The sequence below is a fragment of the Erpetoichthys calabaricus genome, chromosome 1, assembly GCF_900747795.2.
Source record: "Erpetoichthys calabaricus chromosome 1, fErpCal1.3, whole genome shotgun sequence".
Classification (NCBI taxonomy): domain Eukaryota; kingdom Metazoa; phylum Chordata; class Cladistia; order Polypteriformes; family Polypteridae; genus Erpetoichthys; species Erpetoichthys calabaricus.
In genome coordinates, this window is record NC_041394.2 from 300,150,836 (window position 1) to 300,171,270 (window position 20,435).

Consider the following 20,435-nt stretch of genomic DNA (forward strand, 5'->3'; position numbering starts at 1 on the left):
GTGTGTTAAAGAGGTTATGAAAAAAAAAGGAAACATTTTAAAAATAACGTAACATGATTGTCAATGTAATTGTGTTGTCATTGTTATAACTGTTGCTGTCTTTTATATATATAATATACACACACACATAAACATTTATATACATATACATATATATACATATCTACATATACACATCTACATATATATACACACATACATAAACACACACATAAGACTTACTGACTGAAACGGGCTTTCATTGACAATCATGTTACGTTATTTTTAAAATGTTTCCTTTTTTTTTCATAACCTCTTTAACACAGTACTTCTCCACTGCGAAGCGCGGGTATTTTGCTAGTATATATATATATATATATATATATACATATACACACATACATGCAGTTTTAATAACACAGAAATCAATATAAACATTAACATCATTATCATATGAGAATATGAAGTAATATATAAGAAGCACATTTCATATAAATATAAATTATTAAACAGTAAAATCTTCTTCTGTAATTTGCTACCGTGGCAATTTGTGTGTCTGTCCAGGATTTTAAATGACCTGTAGCTCGCAAACCGTTTCACCTATACACTTGAAATGTGGTACACATATAGTACATCACGTCTACTATCCGCTTTATGGGTGATGATCATTTTACTCTTTTTATCTTTATTTTATTTTATTGTAGAATCAACTCCTATCTGCGCACAGCAGGGCAGCCGTGGGCGGATGCGTATGGTGTATTCACTCCATGTTATCGTGCATTGCGCTGTCAGTGGTATTTTGATAAAAGAATTTGAACAACATATAAGAAGCGTATAAATTATTAAACAGTAAAACATTAAAATTTAAGAAGTAAAGTTACATTAAGTACTACTGCAGTGCCTTCGGGTATACCTCATTTTTTGTTTGCCCATTACATGCTTAAATGTATAAATTTTTTGGTGCACCTACCCGAGAACACGCGACATATAACAGAGCGTGGGAGAAGCATGGATTTTAAACACGCGTTGAGTTCATCTGCTGGTCTCCCTCGTGGAATAACTGGTAATGTTTGACTAAAATCTACAGCGAGTAAAACGACATTACCTCCTATTTTTTTTTTTACGATCTCTGAGATCTTGCTTTTTTCGGTTCAAGGCTTCATAAGCTCTTTTATGTTGTATGGTGTACTTATCCCAAACCATCATCTTTGAATGTTGCAAGACTTTCGCCTTGTATGTAGATCGGGGTAATTACATTCATTGCATTCCTAGTCTGAATCACAATGTGATTGTATGGGTGGTTACCTGGCACTGTAGGGTTGCCACCCGTCCTTTAAAATACGGAATCGTGCCACGTTTGACAATGAAATTGCGCGTCCCGTTTTGAATCAATACTGGACGGGATTTATCCCGTATTTTTTTTATCATTTTTTTTTTTAAAGCAGCGTCTCATGCAAATCATCCCACACGCATTTTATGAAGATGCCTCCTTTCCTAGTTTTGATTGGGTAATACTTGATGTCATCGTTAGTTTGATTGGTGTTTTTAACTGTCCAGTGAGGAGGGCGTGTCTTTTAAGTACAGTCTGCAAAGTGTTGGCACTGAGATGTGGCGTCAGCGCCATACTTGAAGCTCCTAACGTTGCGGTCAGCAAGTCGGCTAACATCCGCCATGTGCCGTCTTTCAGTTGCGAGAAGCAGATCATAGAATGGTTGAAACTGTTGCCCCTAACGTTGCGCCACGGCGTGTGGTTCGTTTATACCTCGTGTCTTCTCATTAAACTTTTATCTCGCGAATATGTTATTGCAATCCGCAGCGGGAGCGTTTCTATAAAGTTAATTTAAACTTACGTTTTACACCGTGCTTTGTTTCCCTTATGAACATGCTTGTATGCTTAACTCGCTCCGTTCTCAATTGTTTAATTAATTTTTTGGTCTTCGCTGTTTGCGGCTGTTCCTCCATTTCCCCCTACTTCGTTGTTTTATCTCGCGAATATGTTATTGCAATCCTTAACGGGAGCGTTTCAATAAACTGATTGAAAATAGTTTTGCATTTACCTTTTTAGTAAAAGGCGAGCTTTTAAGCCTGAGAAATCACCGCGTAAATGCACACGTTTAATTGGACATGTGTTAATATGTATGGTTACACAGTATTAAAAGACAGTGAACAACGTCAGTTACCTTTGTTCCCGCGTTTGATAAAAGGTGAGCTTTTAAGCCTGAGAAATCACCCCGTAAATGCACACGTTTAATTGCACATGTGTTAATATGTATGCTTACACAGTATTAAAAGACAGTCAAAAATTAACGTCATTTACCTTCGTTCCCGCGTGTGACTCGTGCTGTAAATCTCTTCCTTGTTTTTAGTTCACGTGATTACGTAGGAGGCGTGATGACGCGATACGTGACTCCGCCTCCTCCATTACAGTGTATGGACAAAAAATATGTTCCAGTTATGACCATTATGCTTTGAATTTCGAAATGAAACCTGCCTAACTTTTGTAAGTAAGCTGTAAGGAATGAGCCTGCCAAATTTCAGCCTTCCACCTACACGGGAAGTTGGAGAATTAGTGATGAGTCAGTCAGTGAGTGAGTGAGTCAGTCAGTCAGTGAGGACTTTGCCTTTTATTATTATAGATCACCAACTCGCAATAATCTAAAATGATATCCTACATGCTTATGCTTGAAATTTGTTTAATTTTTAATTTTCTGGTAGGGGTTATGACCACTGGTAAAGAATTGAATATCAAACATATCGTCATATTTGTGATCAGCAACCTAGAAGTAGCATAAAATAATGTTATTGATCCGTATTTTTTCAAAGTTTTGTGAAAATTTTGACTCCCCATATCCCATTAGGGGATGAATCTTTGAATCAGTTGATGAGGCAAGTACAACTTCAAGTCCTTCTGATCACTTGTTTACTCTTTAGCATAAAGGTGTAATTTTCTACACAAAATATGATCCAAAAAAATCACCTACAATTGTTTGTTTTTGTTTTCATCTAAAGGGCCAAAATAGAGGAAACCCTTAAAAACTTGACATCTTGCATAACTAGATATCAAGACGAGTCAAATGGTACATCATATGTGGGGTTTTCTTGTGTATTTATAATTAATTCTTTATGAACACAAACTACAACAGTAAGGAATATTTTTGGAAAAAATACAGACTGCTATTTAATGTGTAATTGCATAGGTCTGAATATACACATTATATGGATTTAAAAATAAAATTTGTAATAGGAACTCCACTGAAGTGTGTTCTTCACCTTTCCAAATTTATAATAATAATAATTTTCACTTTTGCTAATCAAATTTGTGTTGACAGTGTGAAAAAGTAACTAAAGTGCAGGAGACTTATTTATACACAAAAACAAGCTTGAAATGTGTGTGCACAACTTCCCAATGTCAGAATTTATAAAAGAAAAGTTGATGTGGAAACGTAAGTACATTTATGGCAATTCTGAACCATCCATACGCAACATTTCAGAGAAACTGGGAAAAGTCGACTCCTTTGATCAAGTAGGGAGATACAGCCAAACTAGCTAAATGGCAGATTCTGTTTTGTGAAGTATAAAACACATTTGTAACATTTAAATTCAAGTATTAGCCGTTAGCTCAATCATTGCCTCTAACTTGCTATGTGATCCTAAATAAGTCATTTAAACTGCTTTTTTGCCATTTGCTAAAATATATGCAAACAGCTTCTCAGCAGTATAAAGCATCTTGGGGTGTTCATGATATAAGAGCACTATTTAAAATGAAATTTATTTCAGTGTTCTGCCTTAGATAATGTTACATACAGTAGTGTTTCCCAAGTATAATTTTTGTGCCAAGTTGCTTCCCCATTACTTTCATGTCTGAAGTCACATACACTCACATACACTTATAGATAGATAGATACTTTATTAATCCCAAGGGGAAATTCACATACTCCAGCAGCAGCATACTGATACAAAAAAACAATATTAAATTAAAGATTGATAACAATGCAGGTAAAAACAGACAATAACTTTGTATAATGTTAACGTTTACCTCCCTGGGTGGAATTGAAGAGTCGCATAGTTTGGGGGAGGAACGATCTTCTCAGTCTGTCAGTGGAGCAGGACAGTGACAGCAGTCTGTCGCTGAAGCTGCTATTCTGTCTGGACATGACACTGTTTAGTGGATGCAGTGGATTCTCCATAATTGATAAGAGCCTCCTAAGCGCCCGTCGCTCTACCACAGATTACAAGTTGTCCAGCTCCATGCCAACAATAGAGCCTGCCTTCCTCATCAGTTTGTCCAGGTGTGAGGTGTCCTTCTTCTTAATGCTGCCTCCCCAGCACACCACCGCGTAGAAGAGGGCGCTCGCCACAACCGTCTGATAGAACATCTGCAGCATCTTATTGCAGATGTTGAAGGACGCCAGCCTTCTAAGGAAGTATAACCGGCTCTGTCCTTTCTTACACAGAGCATCAGTATTGGCAGTCCAGTCTAATTTATCATCCAGCTGCACTCCCAGGTATTTATAGGTCTGCACCATCTGCACACAGTCACCTCTGATGATCACGGGGTCCATGAGGGGTCTGGGCCTCCTAAAATCCACCACCAGCTCCTTGGTTTTGCTGGTGTTCAGTTTATAGGTGGTTTGAGTCGCACCATTTAACAAAGTCCTTGATTAGGTCCCTATACTCCTCCTCCTGCCCACTCCTGATGCAGCCCATGATAGCAGTGTCGTCAGCGAACTTTTGCATGTGGCAGGACTCCGAATTGTATTGGAAGTCCGATGTATATAGGCTGAACAGGACCGGAGAAAGTACAGTCCCCTGTGGCGCTCCTGTGTTGCTGACCACAATGTCAGACGTGCAGTTCCCAAGACGCACATACTGAGGTCTGTCTTTAAGATAGTCCACGATCCATGCCACCAGGTATGAATCTACTCCCATCTCTGTCAGCTTGTCCCTAAGGAGCAGAGGTTGGATTGTGTTGAAGGCGCTAGAGAAGTCCAGAAACATAATTCTTACAGCACCACTGCCTCTGTCCAAGTGGGAGAGGGATCGGTGTAGCATATAGATGATGGCATCCTCCGTTCCCACCTTCTCCTGATATGCAAACTGCAGAGGGTCGAGGGCGTGTTGAACCTGTGGCCTCGGGTGGTGAAGCAGCAGCCTCTCCATGGTCTTCATCACATGTGACATCAGAGCAACAGGCCGGAAGTCATTCAGCTCACTAGGACGTGATACCTTTGGGACTGGGGTGATTATATGACTTATATGACCTCATTGATGTTTACACCCAATCCAAAAGGTAGATCTCCTAAATTTAAATAGGCAGGTGGCAATCTGTGTGTGTGTTTATGCTTCAAAAACTATTGCACTGAAAGTATCATGAAATTCATGGATGTTCTGATTCAACAGACTTTTTCTTTTCTGCCATAGCATTCTAAAACAGAAATTTGTTAGGCTAAGAAGCAGTGAAATGTTTTCCTGTTTTGATTTTTTCTACACACATTTAGCAGTAGGGTGTTTTACCGGGTTAGCCATTATGGATGCAATGAGAAGTCAAGCAAAATGACACATTTTATTGGCTAAATGAACAGATTACAATATGCAAGCTTTCTTGGCAGCTCTTGCATATTATAATCTGAATACATTTAAATGTATTCTTCTTTCTTCTCTGCTTCGTCCTCTTTCTGCCTACAGGTTCCATGAAGTTGTGGAAGAGTGTAGGCAAAGCCCTGTATACATAGAGGGAATATGTCATGTCATTGCCTAACCCGCTCAATCCAGACTAGGGTCACAGGGATTGCTGGAGCCTGTCACAGCTAGCACAGGGTGCAAGACAGGAACAAATCCTTTACAGGGCAATATTTTCCTCTAAAAGAGAGATGTGCAGTTTAACATATCTATAAAAACTGATGTTTGGATTAGTGAAGTCTAGGCAACAAACAAGAATGGTTTGTCAGCATTTTAGGAAAAATTGCAATAATTTGATTGAAATGAATACATTAATTTTTGAATAAAGTAGGTTAGCTTTTACCTTGGAATGTATTTTATTGTGTCTTGAGTTATCACATTTGGTAAGCTGTTTGCTTTTTTGGTCCTTGTTAATCTATACAAAAGTGGCAACACTTATTCCAGGAGTGTAGGCTATATGCTATAAAGAAAGGTAAGATGAAAAGATTAAGACTTCTTCTAAGCACACAAACACTTTAAATTACAAAGGAAATTTTTAAAGTGGAGAACAATTTAGGGCCCAGTAGGGCATGAGCTGTACCAACCATTCCTATTACCTTGACTTGGTACTGCATTTGAGCAAAGGCTTAAGTCTGTGTATCCAGTAGTATCTTGTAGAAACTGGCACAAGCATGGCAATTTAAAGCCACTGCTGTATGTTATTTGATCATTGTATTTGCAGAGCAAGAGTTACAGTAGTCTACTTGACATTAAATCATGTCATTTAAAAGTGGAGATAAAAATCAACCAAGTGCATATCTTTTCTAATGTTCTGCTCATTATTTTAATGGCCAAAAATAAAGGCAGAACCTTTGTATAAAAGAATATAAATGCAGAAACTATGCTTACTTCTCTTGTGTTTGTGAAAGATGATGTTGTCTTCTGGAATTAGTCAGACTATGATCTTTGATGCACACTAAAATGGTTTGAGTTAAGTGTAATAATTTTAGGGTTGGAATTAGCATGTCTAAATCTAAGGTCACAGTGTTTCCCTAGAAAAATATGTTTTGCTTTCTGCAAGTGAGGGGGAACAATACCTCAGATGAAGAAGTTCAAATACCTAAGTTTTTTGTTTATGAGTGAGGATAGAGGTGATCAAAAGACTAAACCAATGACTTTAATCAGCAGCAGCATGTCCTCAGACAAGACCTTCTTTTTATTAGGTATTCTGCATCCCCTTCACATATTGTCTTGAATTCTGGTTAGTGACTTAAGAAATAAGATCATGAGTGTACTTGGTTAAAAAGGTGTTCCTGTTTAAGGTTATTGAGCTTACTCTTTGTGAGAGTGTGAATAGTTCAGCAACATGAGGAGCCCTTAGAGAAGAGATGCTATTTTTTCAGATTAAAAGGAACCAGTTGCTGTTGCTTGGATTGTAGTGGAGATTCCACTGGAAGGTACAGTGTCTGGGAAAATATCTAGGAACAGATTCTTGTTGCATTGGATGAATTATATCTCTTGAGCACAAAATTACCTAGAGACAATTGATGGAATATGACAGCCTGCTCTGCCAAATTAATGGTATGCCACTACAACAGAGAGTGAAATTAAATGAAGGAAATGATTGCATTTGAAACCTTATAGTAAATTCTTAAATAGTGACAAAGGCTTATAAGAGATAGCTGTTTAATAGCAAATTTTTAGAAAATAATCCTTCATGCTAAACATGGCACATGTAGTACTTATAATAAGTTATCTTAGCAATGTAATTGAAACTGGACAGATTAGCTGAACACGACGTTATGAGATATTTTCGTCTGCAAGGCCTTTTCTAATAATATTCTTTTTGGTTTGAATAACATTGTTACAAATTATCAAAATGAGATTGAATAGGCCTACTTTATTTTAATTTGGGAATTTAAAAATCCTCTAAAATGTGTAAACGTCTTTTAAAAAGAGTAAACTGACACAGAGTATGTTTTGGTATTTTTTTTTATTGTGTAATAAAATGGTTGATCAAACCGTTGAATGTTTTGTTCAATTATAATGAAGTTCCTTAGACATTATGAGTGATTCTTTTTAAGATATTTACAATATTATACATTTTAAAAGGAAGGTCTTTGGTATCTGTATGGTTTTATTTGGCTCACGTTTAAACTTTTTATGAGACCGATTTATATACTGCACTTAATTTAACCTTACCTATTATGTATATATAAAATGCATACGACAGTTTGCTGGTCACCAGCTGTTACTACATATGATGCACATGAAGTTAAAATAACAGTAAAATTATTATATCACTGAATGCAGTACTTTAGTAGTTTGTATCCTTATCTGTGTTAATCGTGTGAACAGGTATTGCACATCCTGAAATAGTAATTTAGGCTCTGGTACTTTTTTTTTTGTGAAACAGATGTGCTGTTTACATCTTAACTACAAGGCGTTTAGAAAAAAAAAAAAACTTTATTTAAAAAAAAATATTATAAAGAGTATTTAATTGTTGATTTAAATCTAAAATATATACACAAATGTGTTTTCCTCTTGAATTTTTATTAGTAACATTGTCCCCTTGCGATAGTCTAAATACTAAAGGAAATTGCTTAAAATTATTTTATGTTAATGTTTTGCACCTCTTCACAGCTACTAAGAAATGCATTGAACTAACTTATTTCCCTGTATTATACAGTAGTGTAAGAACTATTCTATATGAATACATAATAAATACATAAAAACCTGTGAACAATTGTTTTTTTTCAGTATAAATATTTAAGTTTAGAAAGCATTTGTAAGCATAATAGGTAAAGTATATTTTAATAAAATGGGGTCCAGTTATGGCAATTATAATATTGTTTTGGAGTTTTTATTGTGATCTAATATTTAAGCAACAATTTTAATATACTTTAGAACAGAGCAGGAGATGTCTTGAGTCAAACGTTTCAAATGCCTACTACTGAAAGTGCTAAAAGATTATTTATTATAAATGCTATTTGAATCCAGCTCTTTGTCAGTGCATAGTTTTTCAATTTCTTTTTTTTATTAAATCTCTTGTTTCAGGCTTCTCAGTTATAGAAAATCCCTCAAGTAAGTTGGATGGCAATTATCATACTGCTTGTGGTGTTTTGTAGTGTAATGTGTGTGTTTGTTGGTATATGTGTGTGCTTCCATTACTTTCTTTTTTGCTTTAGTTTAAAAGAGTGGTGCTTTTGTCATCAGTTTCATAGACTGCAGCTAAGCTGGGCATAAATCATAACAGTGTGACTAATTGCACGGTAACAAGAGAACAGCTTTTTCCCTCTCTAGGGTTAAACCTGCATGTCTGTGTTTTAGCTTGGGAAGTAATACATGGATGTTTAAACTCCTCAGGGTGCAGGAAGCATATCATAATTAAAGAATGAGATCACCCCCATAATTTTCTTGTGCTGCTGTTAGAATTAGGCTCAACAACAGCAGTTTTTCCAAGATAAAAACAATTCTTTTCTGCAGTGTGACCAGCATGCTTAAATCACTCAAATATAGCATCATTCTACAACTTGAATGTTTACATAAAGTCTAATTTGCCAGGATATTTTAGTAGTAGTTGTGAAAATTATAACTGATTCATATAAACAGAAAGGTGAGAAAGCTTGATATTATTGCAGACAAATGTCAAAATTTAATGCATTTAAGGGGTTCATGCTAACATATTCTTAGAAGTCTTCTCAAAAACCAAAAATGTTCTATGTGAGCACAGATTACAATTTTTTTAAACTGCCAATTATTGTGGATTTTCAATTTTAGATTTGTCAAAGGTCAATAAAAATATAACTTGCTATTTGTAAATGTAATGAACTGCCTAGTGGTTCCTATCTCAATTACTTCTGAGTGAAGTTTACACATTTTCCTTGTCTGCACGCTGTAGATTTTCTTTAGGTTACCCAGATTCTTTGCACAGCTGTGTAATTTACGTTATCTGTTGACTTTACATTCCCCCAGTACAAGTGCTATGGTAGTATACAGAAGCAAGTCCAGTGACAGACTAGCTTATTATTTGCAGTTGGATTCTACCTTTTGCCAGGTACTAATGGCGGTAAAGACTCCAGAACAGCATGGAATTATTTTGGGAACTGTTAGTTTATAAATTGAATGGATGCATGTATTTTTCCATCTGTTAGTCCACGAGCATTCATTTTGTAGCTCTTTACCACATTTGACTAAATATAACCCACTTTAGTGTACATGTATTACAAAATTATAGTTCTGCCGTGTGCCAGAGTATACCAGGTATCTTCTGTATATGTGTACAATCATTGAATTAATTTATGATATTTTTTGAAAATCACTAAGCAGGCTGTAAATGCAAGCAAAAACTGTCCAATCAGTACAGAAAAATGTAAATTTATTCTTTTTTCTTTTTAGACCAGTGAACAAGAAGTCCTTCCTTCAGCATCTCGAAGAGCTTTGTGCTAACAATAATTTTAAGTTTCAAGAAGAGTTTTCGGTATGTTGTCAACAGTTGCTCAACCCCAATGGTTATTCCATATGCTGCAATGCTTCATACCACAAAGAATGTTGGCACTGATAATCTAATACCCAATTACCAGGCTGAGTGTTTGGATAGTAAAGTTAGACAAATTTTTCTTTTTCACCTTATGCTGCAAGCTGACCAAAGGACTTCACAAGAGTATCAATAATTGTTGCTCTTCAGACCTCCCTGTAGTCAAAAAGTTAATTGCATTTGGTCTTCTAGTTATCTGGATAGATTGTGGTTATTTTTGATTTCTGCTAGCTTTTACATTTTCTGACTTTAAACATGTATATACTATGAAATAAGTAATTAGTAAATATTTTAAATAATAAGATTAATTGTTTAACTCAATTTAGTCTTTCATTGAAATTGTTTATATAGTTGCCATAGTTTAATATGTAATGTTTGCAGCAAATTTTAGTCACAATGGCTGTACATGTTAAGATTTGAGATATACCTAAATATATCTGATTCCTTTACTAATTTTGTGAAGATTTTAATATACATACAGTATACATTCATGTGTAGTCCATTCATAATAGCAGCTTCATCATTCAGATTAGCAAGCATAGGGCATGCAGCAAGTCTAAACCTGAGATTGTGTGTTGCACTTGAGATGAAAAAGGTGCTTAACTTACAACAGTTTTGATGAGAACAGGACATTTAGGCCATTCAAACCAAATACTAAGCTCTTTTGAGAGACATTTAATATATTATGAATCAACCCAGAATACTAAAACCACTTTTGCTTCATCCAATATAGTTTATTTATTATCTGTGCCATTTCTGTCTCAATTTCACATCTCATTTCAGAAAATTACAGTCATAAAACTTAAGATCTAAGCAATAAAAAAGTTAACAAATTAATTGCAAGCAATAACTTAAATATTTACTTTTTTGTCTGTTAATTTCCACTCTTCTAGCAAGTTTAATAAGTGGTCACATACTACACATGCTGGGCACCTTTTTATTTTTTTATTTGTATTTTTATTTGATTATTTCTTAACCTTCTGTGTCCCTTAATAGATATACAGAAATATCTGAAATCTTTCGTTGAACATTATGTATTGATTTTGTTTATGTTTGTATCCTCTTTTTTTTTTTAATTTTACCACGCCTGGTAAACACTCTGAATATTTGTCATGAACATATTTGCATTTACAGTATATCTTTGGCGAAATTAATTAAGATACTTGCTGTTGTTATTTGACTGCAGCATGTTGTGCTACAGTATGTAGCAGTTTTTTAACTAATTCACTTATTTTAATGGTCTGAAATTTGATTTATGATTGATGTCAAATGTTGTCTGTGAAATATAACCTGGTGTAGTTTTACATTGTATTGCGACTTCCACATACGCAACTCTTGAAAGTTCTTTGTTCCTTTTTTGTTAACTCTATCCATGCCAATTAAACAATGACATTCTCCACTTAATTGAAGTAAGTGGTAATCAAATCAAAATGAAAGTTGTGACCATGATTTCCTATAGTAAAACTGCTTCATAATGCCATCTAGAGTAATAACAAAGACAAAATCAAACCAATGGTGTCAATTAAATAACTCAATCAGTATTTTTTATTAAACCTCTCTATACAACCAAGAAATTCCTCTAAACTGCCCTATTATTGCAAATACGTTCATTAAGATATGAAAGAAAGAGAGAAGAAAAAATGAAGTTATTTAGAAGATGCAAAACAGTTTTCATTTGGAGGAGTTGTGGTACATTGCTAGGTGAAATTAAAGAATGACTTTACATTTTTAATTAGACACCAGTATTTCTACATTTCTATCACCTGTTAAAATGTGATGGACACAGGTTATACTTTTAACTACTTGGCTTTTCACTGTGTAATATTGTAACATTTGAAATATTTATAAAGGAAGTGATCATTCAGTAATTAATTATTTCACATAAATGTTTTAATATTTTGTTTTCTATTACATCAGTCACCTAATTCATTAATCACTGGTTAGGTTTCTGTGGTTCACTGTATTATACTGTAAATTAAATTCAGTTTAGTGCTATTTATAACTGTATAATAACTCAGCATAGCCAATCCACCATTTTTTGTAGTTGTTGTTTTTTGCTTCATTGTGTCTTGATTAAAATAGGAATGGGGCTCCCATTCCCATAAGACAATGAGTTCAACCATATACTGTTCTTAGTTACGTACTGTAATATTGACAATTCAGACATAAAACTTAAAAGGAAACATATAGTCAATATACATATTTGGCCTCTGCCTCTTTCATTTCAATGACATGGTTCTCCCTGGGGACTCTAGGATTACCCATGCAATGGGAGCATAACCAGAGTGTCATAATGCTCTTGTAACCACTCTTTGGTTCAAGTAAAACATTTAGCTTATCAATGCTGTAAAGCATTGTTTCTCATATTATGATGAATGTTTATGATAATTTTATTATTTAAATGATTTTCATTATTTAGTTTTAGTCACTGAAATACTTACAGGATCTAAACCTCTGTGACATTGTCTTACAGTAGTGTGTCGGTGTTGATCTGATAGTTCTAAGGAACTTATTTCAGTTTTTGGCACCACTGTCTGTGCTCAGTTTCTTTGTACCTGTGTGAGTTTCTCTGAATACCCTTGTTTCCTCTTATGTCTGAAAATAGATTAAATGGTTTCCCTTAGCTAATTTTTTCTAAGCAAATGTGGGTATAGGCAAGAGTGTGCCCTATAATGGAATGACACCACATTTGCAATAGTTCATCTTTTCCGAAAACAGACTTAAGTACTACTATGGAATTCATTTTAATAAAAATTTTAATTTAATTTTGATAATTTTTTGGTTTAGATTTAATATTGGATACATATTTTGATAAGTATTAAATTAGCCAGTTAACCAGCATAAGCAGTTGTTAAAAAAGTTCAAGAAAAGAAACATTTAGTTGTGCATTATTTTTAAAAATGAGAAGCCAACCTTAGTAGAGGTAGACCAGCAAAATCCTATTATTTACATTCTGTGTTCACAAGGGTTCAAACTATCAGCTTTAAAAATATCAGGTGGCTTTTTAATGGATGCATGCTTGTCTAATAAAACAGGCATGCAGTTGACCAATAGCAGGAGTCTTTTCTTAAGAGGCTCAGGATTGAATGAGCATGGAAAAGGATTACCCTCTAACCTCCAGAGTCGGAGATGGTGGTCCCTTTAGGTCAAAGGTGAGAAGCATGAGTTAGGGGACTTAGAACCAGAGATCTCAAGAATACTGTTGGCCATATCACACAAAGTCATTTGATAAATAAGGGGCATCAATTAACAGTGCCACCAATTTATCACTTTATTTGTAAAATGAAACAAGCAGTAGCCAAATATGTTCTGTTTCATCATGATTACTTGCCCACAGGAATAGCTTCTTCCTGAATAAGAGATCCATTTGGTAATTGTTTAATCATGTGTCAATTGTCTAGAACAACAAGTTACATGTTGATTCACAGCTAATATTTCTGTGTGTACCTGTCATACATCTTTTGCATTTTACTGAATACTGATAATAAATTCATTGGAGAGAAATTAAGAAACTCTAAAAAATTGAAAGTAGAAAAAAGGAAATTGTAGACTATATAGCTAAGTGATTTATTTGATTAAAGTTATTTTATTTTTAACAGGAACTTCCAAAGCTACTTCAGGACCTTGCAACTACTGATGCAGATCTACCATGGAACCGATCCAAGAATCGCTTTACAAACATTAAGCCATGTATGTATAGCACTATACTAGTTAAAATTAGAAGGCACTGCAAAAGAGCTTTCTCACGTGCTGATTAATGTGCTGTGAAATAGTAATACGAACATCATCTGCCACGCATGTCTTCATAGTACCACACAAAATGACCATATATGCCTATAATTATTATAAGCATTTGATTCTTCAGTCTTGTATAACAGTTCTACTTAGCATTTTAAACCTACTTTGTCATATACAAAAGGCAGCAGCCCACAGGTGCAAGAGACAAGAACAGTAATCGTTTTTTATTTTTGTTTCCTTGGAAATTTGAAACCTTAACTTATCTTCCTGACTTTCTTCATGCCTTTTGCAAATGCAAAAAAATGAAGCAATTAAACATATTTAATAGGTATTCAACAAATTTGTTTCTATGAAAGTTCAGCAGGTATCCAATGAGAAAGGCTTTTGAACAGTGACTATGTGTTTTCAAAAGAAGCACAAGTCTGTCTTTTTGTAGTTCATTTTTCATTTAATAAGAGATTAAATGGCTGTATTATTGTAGGCATTAGCATTGATTTGACACCAGGGGAGCATGGCATTCCTCCTATAATGTAACAACATTCAATGATATGAACTTTTTGCAACAGCTGTGGCTGCTGATCCCAGGTTATTGTTTCAGAAACATATCCGTCTGTAGGATACAGCAACCAGTAACTCTCTTTTTAATTCACCTACCCAGGCATTACTGAATGCATTTCTCACATAAACACTCTCTCTCTCTCTCTCTCTCTCTATATATATATATATATATACATATATATATATATATATATATATATATATATATATATATATATATATATATACTGCGGTGGGTTGGCTCCCTGCCCAGGATTGGTTCCTGCCTTGTGCCCTGTGTTGGCTGGGATTGGCTCCAGCAGACCCCCGTGACCCTGTGTTCGGATTCAGCGGGTTGGAAAATGGATGGATGGATATATATATATATATATATATATATATATATATATATATATATATATATATACGTATATATATAGTATATATATATATATACGTATATATATAGTATATTTATATATATATATATAGTATCTATATATATATATATATATATATATATATATATATATATACGTATATATACTGTATAGTATATTTATATATATATATATATATATATATATATAATATATGTAGTGTCTGATTTATATATGTAAGTATCCAAGGACAAAATGTATACAGTTCCTGTAAAGTCATGTATCTTTTAGTAAACTTGCTTGGAATTCTATCAATGCCATTTCATCTGTGTACCATTTAAGCAAACTTTGTTATTAAATAATTAGTCTTGAATATTCTTACCACCATTTAATTATAGAAATTGTACCAGCATTTTTTTTATTTTTCCTGTATGCCAGCATTCTTTTTATTTTTCCTGTATGTGTCATGTTTTCATACATTTAAATTTTTTAATCTCTTTAAGTCTAGCTCTTTGTAATTTGCACATAATTTATTTTAACTATTGTGTATATTATTTTCTTTTTATATTTGTAGTTCAACTGTCTACAGTAAAAATGTAAACATCAAGAAAAAAGCTGCTGCAGAAGGATTGTGATGATTATTTGATAGTTTTTTTTTTCAAATTGTATAATTGCAGAACATGTTATTTTTTAGTAAATAAAAATGTCCGGATTTTGGTTGTGGGCAGACCTAACAGCAGTGATTCTGCAGTGTACAGTATATACAGCAATTCTCTACTCTTCACTATATTTTATGTTTTTATTGATGTGGAATTGTGCTGCTGTTATTTTATATAGTCATTGCCTCTGTTTCACTCTGGAAACCTTTTTTATAATTAGATAACAACAACAGAGTGAAGCTTATGTCTGAACCTGGTGTTCCGGGATCTGATTACATTAATGCCAGTTATGTGTCAGTAAGTACAACTCGGTTTCTGATAACTAATTAAGATGAGGTTGTTAATGCCCTGTATTTATTGTTGAAAAATCCATGTTTTTCCATGGCTGTCAGAAATGTTTGATTAAACTGATCAGCATTTTGTAATTTATATATTTAGTTAGTACATCTGGCATATTGCACTTTTAAGTTTAAATAATTTGAATTTTAAATTACTTTAAAGTTTAAATTAATTTTACTTTTTTGCTTTTAAAATGCTTTTTAAATTACTTAATTTAAATTATTTTTAAATTACTTCAAATTTTGAGTTTAAATACTTGGGATCAACAGGTACGGAGTAACAGGGATTATAGAAGAGATGCAGAAAAGAGAGTGCAGGCAGGGTGGAATGGGTGGAGAAGAGTGTCAGGAGTAATATGTAACAGATGGGTATCAGCAAGAGTGAAAGGGAAGGTCTACAGGACGGTAGTGAGACCAGCTATGTTATATGGGTTGGAGACGGTGGCACTGTCCAGAAAGCAGGAGACAAAGCTGGAGGTGGCAGAGTTAAAGATGCTAAGATTTGCATTTGGTGTGACGAGAATGGATAGGATTAGAAATGAGTACATTAGAGGGTCAGCTAAAGTTGGACGGTTGGGAGTCAAAGTCAGAGAGGTGAGATTACATTGGTTTGGACATGTGTAGAGGAGAGATGCTGGGTATATTTGGAAAAGGATGCTAAGAATAGAGCTGCTCAGGCAAGAGAAAAGGATGAAGGCCTAAGAGGAGGTTTATGAATGTGGTTAGAGGGAACATGCAGGTGATGGGTGTAACAGAGTAAGATGCAGAGGACAGGAAGATATGGAAAAAATGATCTGGCTTATTGCACTTCACTTCATTTATTTCATAGAAAAGTAATTTGTACCTTCTGTTTTAAAATAAACTTACCGGAAAAAGAAATGAGTGTGTTCACTGTTATTAGTTTCACCTATAAATTAAAATTTTGGGAATTTAGGGAGGAAGGAAATAAAACGATAAAACTAAGTTTTTTTTGAAAAGCAAAAAAAGTCTACAATCAAAAATGTAGTGGAGGAGCCATAATGCTGTGGAGCTGATTAGTTGTCTGTGCTACCGGAGAGCTTAAGCATGTGAATGACATCAGGAATTTGGAATATTTTCAAAGCATTGTGTATTATTTAGCTAAATATTTTCAAACTCAGTCTCTGACAAAGACATTAGATCCTAAACAAGAATCCAAAATCACAGAGGAAAAGCTTAAAAAGAAATGCTGTTTTGAAGGAACCAACAATGTCTCTAAATCCTATAGAAAGCCTTTGGCAAGACCTAACTTAGCAGTGTGAGAAAATGTCTAGAGTCAGTTATCTTTTCTAAATGTTAAGCAGCTAAGTACTAGTCCTTGTGTGGCTATAACTGTATGAATTTTCTTTAATTTCTACACAATAAATACACAGTTTCACAGTTTTTCCCCACTGCATAAGCACCCTTAGTCTTCAAGGGTAGGGGAACTGTATTGTTCTGGCTAGTACATATTTTGCAGTTTTAGACCTGAATGTAAAGCTCTGCAGAAGAAAGAAAATCACTAATTGTTACACTGCATCTGCACCAATGATGGCTGCAAAGAGATAACTATACAAAGGAGTTTTGTTTTCAGGCTCTATCTGTTGACTGTTGGTAACATATTTAACACAACTGTGTTAAGGGTAAATAACTTGTGAAAGCTGTGACATAAGTCATTTAAGAAAAGTTGCTTGCCTTAGAGTGTGATAAATATGGATTGGAATGTTCCACTAGAGGCATCTTGTGACTTCAGTAAGGGTTTTTCCATTTCAGTTATGCCATTTCCAGAATCATCACTCTAGGTATTGTCATGTGTATTTTTAACTGGAGTAATTGGATCTCTAATGATTATAGGTGGAATGAAGGATCAAAGTGTTGCAATTTTTTTGCATGAATCCTAAAGCAGCAGATTATGTATATCTAAAAAAGCACTGGTTATTTCTTCTGCTTCTTTTCATTTGTACTTTTTTTAACTTTGAAAGCTTTTTAGTTTGTATACTAATTTAATTCGTTTTTGTTTAATGTTAGTAATAAGGTTTTTTCCAAATTAAATTTGTGCTTTGTTTTATAGAGAGCATTCTAAAGTTTACCCTCACATGAATCCTAAAACATGAAAACAGGTTTTGTTTAAAATTTAACTAGGGAAAAAAGAACATTGGGAAAAAAAAAACAAAAAAAAAAAACATACATATAAATGTTTACTCGGTGTCTGTTGCTTCCAGGATAAGCCATAGTATCATTTACTGTCTCACCTAAATATGCCTATTAAAAAGCTGAAGCTCCGTTTAGGTTTTAATCGCATGTGCTACAAAGCAGATTAGACAGGTGCAGTCAAAAATATGCACTGCATATACTGTAACTAACCAGGACATTGGGTGATAATCTGGTTAACAGTCCCTTTTAGAATTTTAAAATTTTAAGCAGGCATCAACCAATCCAGAAAAATACAACGGTTACTACTGCATATTTACATTTATATATTACTATATGGCTCCAGTCATCAAGCACAGACACATTTCTGTATCAGCAATACATAAAATCAGAACACAAAAGTATAATGATGTGGCTCATTAGTAACATTTAAAAAAAATAAACATCACATTTTAAACTAAACTAGAAGACAGGAAGAAGTTAACAAAAACTACAGAATGACATAAATCCTGATGAACAAATTTCTTAATAGCATTATGCATTCATGGACTAATATGGTTTGTTCGGAGATGGATAAATATGCTACCATGGAGGGATTTAAATGACTTGTTTAGGCTGATGGTGTGATTCACTATTGAGGATTATACATTGAACTTTGTGGTGGAAGGCAAGCTCATACTATTTCTTAAAGATTCAGAGTGGGATTTACTTTTTGCTCCTTTTATTACAGGGCTATCTCTGTCCAAATGAATTTATTGCTACTCAGGGACCTTTGCCAGGTACAGTTGCTGATTTCTGGAGAATGATTTGGGAGACAAGAACAAGAACGATAGTAATGTTGACACAGTGTTTTGAAAAAGGAAGGGTACGTTGTCTACAAATTATAAAACAGAATATGCAAGTGTCTTGTTACACCAAGGTTGAGTGACTGCTGCTCCTTATTTTAGATCAGATGCCATCAGTATTGGCCTGAAGACAACAAGCCAGTAACAGTATTTGGAGATATTGTGATCACAAAACTCACAGAAAATGTTCAACCAGACTGGGCAGTGCGAGACCTTAAGGTGGAAAGGGTAAATCACGCTGTCAGCAGCATGTATCATCCATCTGTGTTCTGTTTAATGCCTATTGTGTTATTTCATATTAACATTTCAACCGATCATACAGTAATGCATAGTTCTCTAACTAGATTCATTGTGCATTAATTACTTGCTCAAGGTTATATTTTGAGTCAAGAGAGGATTTTGAAGGCACAAGCCTGTTTCAAGCCTAACTTATTAAGTCACGTATCCTCACTAGCTGCTTAATATATTAATGCAGCTTTGTTTAATCCAAATATATAATAAATAAAATAAAAACTGGAAGAGAGATATTATTTGTGCATATTTTACTTATGGAGTAAATGCTCTATGAAATTTAGTTGTAAGTTTTGTTCATATAAATTCCCCCCTTGGTTTTGAGCTAACAGTCAATTTTTCTTAAGTGTGAGCATTTAAACACAAATCAGTCTATCTCCAGTATAAATATTTTTTTCATATTTCTCGCTTTTAGCAGCCAACTGAAACATTTTTGTGTTTTGCAGCATGGTGACTATATGGTTGTTCGCCATTTTAACTTTACATCCTGGCCAGAACACGGAGTTCCAGAATCAAGCACAGCAATAATTCACTTTGTTAAATTAATTCGAGCTATCAGAGCCCACGAGAACACAACAATCGCAGTGCATTGCAGGTAAGGAGTTTCGTCCAGGTGCTCCACCATTTAGTTGTTGACTTTACAATAGTGCCTTATCAGTTCCTATCATAAACTGAGTCCAGTGTTGATTGCCTTCACTTTTTCACTTTTGTTTAGAATTTTGCAGTCACATTTTTATTTACATACGGTTTGTCACAAAACACAAATGTAATTCCTTCTAATTATTGTATGATTTATTAAATGTAATGTAAATTTTGAAAATCACCAGACGCATGACTGACTTTGTGCAGTCCTACTCTTGTAAGAGTTCTGAAATTCATCCTGCAATTCTTCTTACAATAATTTTTAGATTAAAAAAAAAAACCACTGAAAACAAGAGTACTGACCAGTGGCGGTTTGTAATGCTGGGCACTGGGGCCCCCACTCCCCCAAATATTTTAAAAACTCAATTTAAATTAATTACATAATGCAAAATAATTATGAAATTAGTTTATTTGCACAATGCACCTGGTGTTAGCACATGCAAACCTCAATTAAAAATTGGTTCCAAGTTTTACTTGTTTAATTTCTGTGTAAATACCTACAGTATATTTCCAGAGTGAAGGGCGCCAGCCAAATGAGACTGAGTGTAAGTCCTCGATCTTCTGGAAAGCAGGTGACCTGAGGCTGCCCTTTAATTGGTTGCTTTTAGAATTTTATGGGGACGCAGCTCTCTGCGTCCTGTATACTTCCACATTTATTGGCAGAAAATTAGTATTGTCTTAGG

General features: G+C 34.3%; 1 protein-coding gene across 1 annotated transcript in view; it reads left to right on the forward strand.

The window, feature by feature from the left end:
• ptprq (protein tyrosine phosphatase receptor type Q) overlaps positions 1–20,435 on the forward strand; it is a 354,834-nt gene that overhangs the window by 325,292 nt on the left and 9,107 nt on the right. Inside the window, exons 57-63 of the mRNA XM_051930873.1 lie at positions 8,695–8,721; positions 10,036–10,117; positions 13,774–13,864; positions 15,709–15,785; positions 18,705–18,839; positions 18,922–19,047; positions 19,557–19,705. Coding sequence (XP_051786833.1) covers positions 8,695–8,721; positions 10,036–10,117; positions 13,774–13,864; positions 15,709–15,785; positions 18,705–18,839; positions 18,922–19,047; positions 19,557–19,705 — 687 coding nt within the window. The remainder of the gene's footprint in view (positions 1–8,694; positions 8,722–10,035; positions 10,118–13,773; positions 13,865–15,708; positions 15,786–18,704; positions 18,840–18,921; positions 19,048–19,556; positions 19,706–20,435) is intronic.